The 8599-nt window shown below is 38.5% G+C and overlaps 1 protein-coding gene across 1 annotated transcript; it reads right to left on the bottom strand.

Moving 5' to 3' along the window:
• Positions 1–1310: 1310 nt before the first annotated feature.
• Positions 1311–6731, bottom strand: rtn4rl2 (reticulon 4 receptor like 2). The gene is made up of 2 exons (XM_018095912.2): positions 5486–6731; positions 1311–2290 (listed from the first exon to the last, which is right to left on the bottom strand). Exons 1-2 carry the CDS (start codon positions 6017–6019, stop codon positions 1634–1636), a joined length of 1191 nt encoding a protein of 396 aa, XP_017951401.1. The 5' UTR covers positions 6020–6731; the 3' UTR covers positions 1311–1633.
• Positions 6732–8599: the final 1868 nt, after the last annotated feature.

Below are 8599 nucleotides of genomic sequence, written 5' to 3'. Positions count from 1 at the left end.
TAATAATGTCTCTCTAAATACAGGATGTGTGTTGCACCTGCTTCAGCCCCCATTCCTCCCTAGGGACAGGAATTTGTGGCCCCTGTGGAGCACCAGCGCCCACTGGGTTTTTTCCATGTGTCCCGCTGGCCCAGTCCGACCCTGCTTCCAGATTGTTGTTTTACAACACTTGTTATAGTATTTGTATTTTTTAAATGCAGTTTCTGGTCATCTGTCTTGTAATTTTTAAAGACTTGCCTATTCATTCCTATTAAACTCTATACTTTTCAGCTAAGCAACATAGGGTGGTCCTCAATGCTCATACATTTACTCCATAAGCAAATACATTTAGAACAGTAATGATTCAATAGCATTGTAGTAATTCCAGGTATCTGTTGCCTGGGATATTATTAGCTCCTTCAGTGGCAACAAACACCCAGTTTGATTTAATCTGTGGACTGTTAGAATAGCAGGTGCAATTGCATGTTGAAAAATTTGCAAGTTTAAAGCTATTCTAGGCATTGCATATAGCTTGTACCATTAATTTCCTGGACAGCACAACACCTGGAATTGCTATATGTACCATTATCATATCTGAAAACATAGTAAGTTGGGTTGAAAAAAGACATACGTCCATCAAGTTCAACCATAATGTCTATATATAACCTGCCTAACTACTAGTTGATCCAGAGGAAGGCAAAAAACCCCATCTGAAGCCTCTCTAAATTGCTGCAGAGGGGAAAAAATTCCTTCCTGACTCCAAGATGGCAATTGGACCAGTCCCTGGATCAACTAGTACTAAGAGCTATCTCCTGTTAACCCTGTATTCCCTCACTTGCTAAGAATCCATCCAGCCCCTTCTTAAAGTTATATAATGTATCAGCCAACACAACTGATTCGGGGAGGGAATTCCACAACTTCACAGCTCTCACAGTAAAAAAATCCTTTCTGAATATTTAAATGGAACCTCCCTTCTTCTAAACGGGGTGGGTGCCCTTGTGTCCGTTGGAAGGACCTACTGGTAAATAAAGCATTAGAAAGGTTATTATATGATCCCCTTATATATTTATACATAGTTATCATGTCGCATCTTAAGTGCCTCTTTTCCAGTGTAAACAGACCCAACTTGGCCAGTCTTTCTTCATAACTGAGACTTTCCATACCCTTTACCAGCTTAGCTGCCCTTCTCTGGACCCATTCTAACTCAATAATGTCCCATTTGAGCACTGGAGACCAAAACGGAACAGCATATTCTAGATGGGGCCTTACCAGTGCTCTGTAAAGGGGAAGAACAACCCCCTCGTCACGTGAATCTATACCCCTTTTAATACAGCTCAAAACCTTGTTTGCCCTTGCAGCTGCTGCCTGGCATTGCTTGCTACAGCCAAGTAACAATAAAGACAGTGAGTTCTAGTTCCTAATTAATATTACTTCTATTTACACTTTTTGTGATATTTTATGGCCATTGAGGCATATAGCCATTTATATATAAAAAGCTTTATTTTTTTCCATCCTTATCATTGCCCCTTTCCCCTCCACAAAAAGGTCACATTACAAACACATAATTATATATATACAGAGCTATAATTTATTTATGTAGCATTCTAGTACCATAGTAACATAGGGATAGGCAAACAGATTCAGCTTTATATGATCAAATATATCTATTTACTTCCCAGCTTAGCAAAACAAGCAGGAATGATATATATAGATACTGTTTTTCAGTCAAAATACTTGCACTCTGACCACTTCCTCCACCCTCCTCAATTGTGTTTTCCCACTCTCCGGCCTCCAAAACAGCTCCTGGGTCACCTTGAATGTAAAAAGAAGATGGTTTGTGTGGAAAAGCAAGATCTGACAGGTTTCCATTACGAGGTGAGATATTAGAGGTGCAAAATCGTAGGTCTCTCTCTACGAGAAAGCGCAGGTCTCTGCCTTTTAGGGGTGGAGGAGAATTGCAGGTCACAGGGGAACTGGAGACACCTGGGGTGGAATGAAACCACCGCCACAATGAGCGGCAACTGCAGTCGCAGTGCCATGGGTTTTCATTCAGTCGTAAAAATTGTAGGGATGTTAATGGTTGCAAGCAGTCACCTGGAAGAGTAGGCAAGCTATTATTGAAAAGGTAAAGCATGGTGAGGCTCTTTAAACCTCTAAATGCCCCAGGTGAGACAACTGCAAGCTGGTTACTATGAAGCAGAAGACGATCCAAGTTAGAAAGACCAAAAAATGACTCAGCTGGGAGAGACTGCAAGAGATTTCCATAGAGAAAGAGTTGGGTTAGGTTGAAGAGGTCACGAAATAAGCCATCCTAAAGAAAGAAACATAGGGTGGTTATTTCAGAGAACAAGAATTGAATTGTATACATTTCATTTATTTGCTAAAAATTTTATGAAAAATTATATACATTTTCATACATTTACATAAACATGGTGGAGAAGAGGAGCTTACGGTAAGGTGACCAGATTTTCAAATTTTCAGTAAACTTTTTAGACCACGCACACTTTGTGAGACGCCCCCAAAAAGCTACTCACCATTTTACAGATATACCCTTAGTAAATATATAAATGAGCACAGTGGTAATTTCATGTATATTATCCTCAGAACAGGATGACATAGTGGCAGTATCATGTATAATATCAAATATTCTGAGTCAAGAATCTTGTAATAACTTGAGGTGGAAGCTTACCCTTACATTCAGTGGGTCCAGGTGCACAAGCCCCAGACCTTCATCTTAGGGAGTCGATGCAAACATTTTGGAAAAAGCGTCTGGCACAAATCCGGATCACCACTCAAATGAAGTTGAACATACTAAGGGGCCGATTCACAAAAGGTCGAAAAAACAAGAGTTATTTTTAGCATGCGTTAAAAATATTATCACTTCTTATATTTTGAGAATTAATGATCGATTCACAAAAAGACCACTTGTCTGAATTAATAATCGATTTTATTGTCGTTATTTATCTTGTGATGACATATTTTTAAGCAATATTTTAAAGCATGCAATATAATTATGCATTATTTCATAGCATGCGATAATAATGTGCACTATTACGCACGTAACCGTTACTTTCTGAAAACTACTGTTCTGAAAATGACAGGTTCCCTGAAAACTAAAGGATGCATCACTCTTGGGCGATCACATACTTGATTCACAATCCAACAAAAATCCGACTGCAAACTCCATCTTGTCTTCACAAACCGCAATGTTTTTTTAGTAACGCCCACTCCTAGGAGGTGTTAAGTTTTACAGTAATTATCGCAACATTTTATGCTTTTAACGCTTAAAATATATACACTTTGTGATAATTGAGATTTTTGCGCATGCGATATGAGTAGTAATGAAATGACTTTGATGAATCATTACTTAGTTAACGTTCACTTTTTAACGCATAAAACTATGCGTTAAGTGTGAAACCTTTTGTGAATAGGTCCCTAAGTGTGTATTAAAAGCATTCCATTGTTTATTCTTTTACACAAAAATACATAAAAGCCTAATGCTTTTCTTGCCACCCAAGGGCACTTAATAATAGGCTAAATTCAGACAAAAAACAAAAGGGATTTAAAGAAGTAACAAACAATCATGTCCTAAAAAAATCTTAACCAATCAGAGCCAAAGTGTGTTTAATTGACTGGTAATGCTTGAAGGAAAAATTCCTATTGGTTGAAAAGTAAGACTGTGTAGTAGCTAAGATAAGTAGATAAGTAAATGCAATAAATTATAGTAAAATAAATTACTGTTGGATACATTGGATATTAAACATAACATGATACATCGTATTCATAGTTTAATCCATGAGGTTGCCTTGTACCCATGTAAAAAAATCCATTTAGTTTCTTTCTTGATTAGATCTTTTATTATATCCCCACCTCTGAAATTAGGTATTACTTGCACGAAACGCGTAAGGCTTTAATGTATTTTTATGTAAAAGAAATAAATTTACCCCTAAGTATCTTCAACTTCATTTGAGTGGTGTCATGTATAATACCCCAGAACTCATAACAGGATGACAAAGGGCAGTTTCATGTATAATACACCGAGAACCATAGTAGGCTGACCCAGTGGCAATTTCATGTATAATACCCCTAAAACTCATAACAGGGTGATGCAGTGGCAATTTCATGTATAATACCCCCAGAACCCCTAGCAGAATGACACAGTGGCAATGTATAATACCCATATTACCACTGCGATGCACATTTGACTAAATAAAATATTTTAAGTGACAGAAACTAACTGGCAAGCAACAGGTCTATAAGAAGCTGAGGTGACAATAAGTGAAAACTTTCTAAGTGTACCAGCACTGCATGTGGACTGTGTATGGGGGGGGGCAGAGTGAGGAGAGCTGCCTGCTTCTGTTGGTCATTGCTGCTGTCAGCTGCTTTCCTTTTCCTCTGTATTTGAAACTGTTCTGTGCAGGAGGGGGACGGAGGAGGGATTGTGTTACGGGAGACAATGAGTAAAATAAACTCCGGCATGGAGTACTTCAGTGTACAAACTGGCCAGTCAGGGAGGCACTTCAGGTTTTACAGCAAATTGAAAGTGCTGCTGTTTGTGACTCCCTAACTGGCCAATTTGTATACTGAAGGTGCCGAACAAGGTAGCTGTCTAATACCCTCATTATCCACACACGGGCTGCCTACAGGGGACAAATGTACATGAGGACAGCAGCTCCAAAATGAGGTCAATCGCTAGTGCTTGGGGGATAACCTAAGTTTCACATTACTATCCCAAAAACACATAAAGATCCATGCCAACATAAGGCTGATGTACATCTAGGCTGCATTTGTAAGCTAATGCTTTGTAGGGCTTTTGTTTATAATTCAGTCTTTTCCTGAACACCCTGAAGCTTTTTGCTTGTCCCATCCCCAGTGCTCTGTATGTGAGCAAAATTTACGTGCAGCATGGCAGCATGCCGCCCATAAATTTGTACAGCCCTAGGCCTTTTGTGGCCTCGCCACAAATCTAGGCCTAGCTTTTCTTCTGCTTTACGCATACCTCCCAACATTTTGAAAATGGAAAGGGGGACAAGAAGAAATGCCGTGCACATCGCAGCATTTTTGCAACCTCTAAATACCTCTCCCATTTGACTAAATTTGCCAGGTTATTTAAAGTTTGAACACATTTCTGGGGGTTTTGGGGTGCAGGTGAAGCTTGTTTAACTTTCTGGGCTCTCTGCCAAAAGCTAATTTTTAATTAAATTTGTATCTTTTTTTAGCATTCAGTGCAGGATAGCAAAGGGAAATAAGGGACTTTTTAGTAAGAATCTGGGACTGTGGGTTGAGCTGTCAAAAGATGGACTGTCCCGTGAAAATAAGGACAGTTGGAAGCTATGTTTACCTAATAATACGGAAATATTTCAAAACCATGATTGAAGTCATACAATAAATTTATGAATAGTGGCATGAATGACCCTTATTTAACAGAAACATAATTTAAAACATTTTAGGCAAGGTCATATATATGACTTTTATTTTTAAATAAAACTCATACTATATTTCTCACCGGGAGTACTGTTAGACGGTTGTTCTGTAGATAGAGGTACCGAAGGGAATAAAGGCCCCGAAACAATCCAGAAGGCAGCCTGTTTATATGGCAGTGATACAGGTGTAATGAGCGCAGAGACTTGAGACCTTCAAAGGTGTCCGACTGCAGTATGGGAAATTTGGGATTATTGCCCAGATCCAGCTCCTCCAAATTCTCCAGTCCATTGAAGGCTCCAGGATGCAGTATAGAGATGTGGTTGGAAAAAAGCCAGAGAACAGAAGTAAGGGGAGAGAAAAGTCCCGGACCTATCTCTGAAATATGATTGTTCTGGAGGAATAATCTTTGTGCCGAGCTAGGCAGAGGAAAAGGTACACGGGATAAGTTGTGGGATTGGCAGCTAGCAGTAGGTGGAGAAGGATAGCAGGTACAAAGGGTAGGGCATGTAAAAAGGGAGGGGGCAGAGCAAAATGAAAATGGGAGGATGATGCTGAAACAAATGAGGTAACAAAGGGAGACTGGGTAAAAGTATACAGGAGGTAGTGATGACAACATTACAAGAGGAAGCAAAAAGAGTAGTGATATTCAAGGGGTGAAATATCAGCATAGCAGAGACACACAAGTATAAAAACAAGAAGTAAAAAAAAAGTTGAAAATAGAGATTAACGTTGACTACAAAAATGCTTTTTATCATCAAACAAAAGGTATGTATTCATGTAAAAAAAAATATAACTCAACTTTTCACTCACTTTCACAGTTCTGGAGCACTATGGGGTTGAATGCAGCCCTATAATTACTACCTGCCATAAGTAGTTATTTTATACAGGGCTGGCTCTTTTCCTTCCCATCTTGCATATTCTAAATGGGGTTCTAGATAGGGAAGCTTGTGTGCCACCCCCTATATGCAGCAGAGCCTAACACAGACAGCATGGCATACAGAGCGAGGCACAACTCTTTCTCTATTCTAGGAATGTTAAGAGATGCGTCATAGGAAGCAACAAGAACAAGCACTAATCTGGATCTATAGAAAAGTAGTTGAAGGACCAGCACTCCCTGTAGATATAGTTATATTGTTATATATAATATTTATATATTGTGAATTGGTAAAGGGTTTGAAGGGAGATATTTCCACTAGATTTATCTCCTCCTCACTCATGTATAGCAGGTCTGAGAAGGTTATTTCCTCTATGTGCTGTCCAAGTTCTGTGGTACCGAGGGCTGGAGTTTTTCTACCCTACATGGTGGAGGGCTGATAATGAAAGCCAGATTTGACCACTCCCCTTTTTAAAACTGCACCCACTTCAAGCTACAACCATTTTATCACAAGAGCTTTTAAGACCATACCAACATATGCCAGCCGATTTGGTCAAAGTGGAACTTGTACCTAGCACCTGTCTTTTTTTCATGACAACCTAAGCTTTCAAAATATGCTAAAATTTTTGTGTAATTCCACTTCTGTAACAAGATATCGGCTTCTAAATGTCACACATATATCAGAAACAAGTATTGTTTTATGCACAAAAATACAACTGATTTGGAAAGTTCAATGTCTTTTGAATGTGCCAAATACCAAATATGTATAGGTTTATGGAGATTTGTCACTTGTATGGGTTAAAAAGTCATAGCAGTACACTGCTAATTTCCAAAACACTGCTGCAGAAATCTGCATACTTTAGATTTCAAGGACAAATATTCCACTTAGAGTAGATTTACTGTAAAAAAAAACTATACATTTTTGGAAAGAACAGATTCTGGTGAATCTAGAATAGGCACAACTGTCTTTCTACTCCAAATTACCAAGTTGAAAAGCTTTGGTAAATGTTCCAGTTTGTATAAAAATTTCTGAAATTTTTGAAAAATTGTTTAAAAGCTTCCACTCTGCAGCTTCTTATGTCCTACATATTATTAGGTACCAAGATAAAACAACATATGAATGCCAGGGGTCCACTAAACGGTTTGATAAGCAATGTGCATAGGTTTACCTAAGTATGTGGCATGTAGGGGCCCCAGGATGAAAATACCCCCCATATGGTGTATCATTTCTGTCATTTTGGTTACTGCAAAATCAACACATTTACTGTATTTTATGGGGGAGTGAAGCCACAAAAATAAGTATATCACAGTAAACCATATATTTTTGGAAAGTACACATTCCTTCAAATCTAAAATGGGTACCTATGTCTTTTTTTTACTTTGCAGCATATTTTCTCCCACATACTATTAGGTACCAAGATAAAAACATCCTAATTATGTACCCCAGGGGTCCACTGAACAGTTTGATGCCCAATGTGCATAGGTTTACCTAAGTTCTGTATGTGGCATGTAGGGGCCCCAAGGTGAAGATACCCCTGTTTGTTCTGTCATTTCAGGTACTGCAAAATCAACACATTTACTGCATTTTATGGGGGGTAAAGCTATAAAAAAAAAAGTACACTCGTCCCAAAAAACTATATATTTTTGAAAAGTACATATTCCCCCAAATCTAAAATGGGTACCCATGTCTTTCTACTCCAAAGTACCAAGCTGCAAAGCTTTCCTAAAATTGCCAATTTTGATGACATTTCCAATTTTTGCAGCATCCCCATCTCCCACGTACTATTAGTTATCAAGATAAAACCCCCAAATTATGTACCCCAGGGTTCCACTGAACAATTTGATGCCCAATGTGCATAAGTTTACGTAAGTATGTGGCATGTAGGGGCCCCAAGGTGACGATACCCTATACAATCTATCATTTTAGCCATTGCAAAATCAACACACTTACTGAATTTTATGTGGGGTAAAGTTATAAAAATGTACACTCAACCCAGAAAACCATATTTTTTTGGAGAGTACACATTCTCCCAAATCTAAAATTGGTATCCATATAGTTCTACTCCAAAGTAGAAACTGCAAAGCTTTCCTAAAATTGGCAATTTTGATGAGATTTTCAAAAATCACCTCAAAGCTTTACAGCATCTTTTCCCCCACATACTATTAGGTACCAAGATAAAAACATTCTAATTATGTACCCCAGGGTTCACTGAACAGTTTGATGTGCATAGGTTTACCTAAGTATGTGGCATGTAGGGGCCCCAAGGTGAACCTACCCTCATACGATCTAAAATTTCTGTCATTTCAGTTACTGCAAAATCA

This window comes from Xenopus tropicalis, chromosome 7 (assembly GCF_000004195.4).
Source record: "Xenopus tropicalis strain Nigerian chromosome 7, UCB_Xtro_10.0, whole genome shotgun sequence".
Classification (NCBI taxonomy): domain Eukaryota; kingdom Metazoa; phylum Chordata; class Amphibia; order Anura; family Pipidae; genus Xenopus; species Xenopus tropicalis.
The sequence above is the reverse complement of the archived record's forward strand: the minus strand, read 5'-3'. Positions and strand labels throughout refer to the sequence as shown.

Bases quoted from the DNA above. Each gene is read 5' to 3' on its own strand.
- rtn4rl2 (XM_018095912.2), bottom strand. From the start codon at position 6,019: ATGTTGTCATCACTACCTCCTGTATACTTTTACCCAGTCTCCCTTTGT. The intron at 2,291-5,485 runs GTGAGAAATATA...TTCTTTCTTTAG, and splicing joins ACCGTCTAACAGTACTCCCG to GATGGCTTATTTCGTGACCT.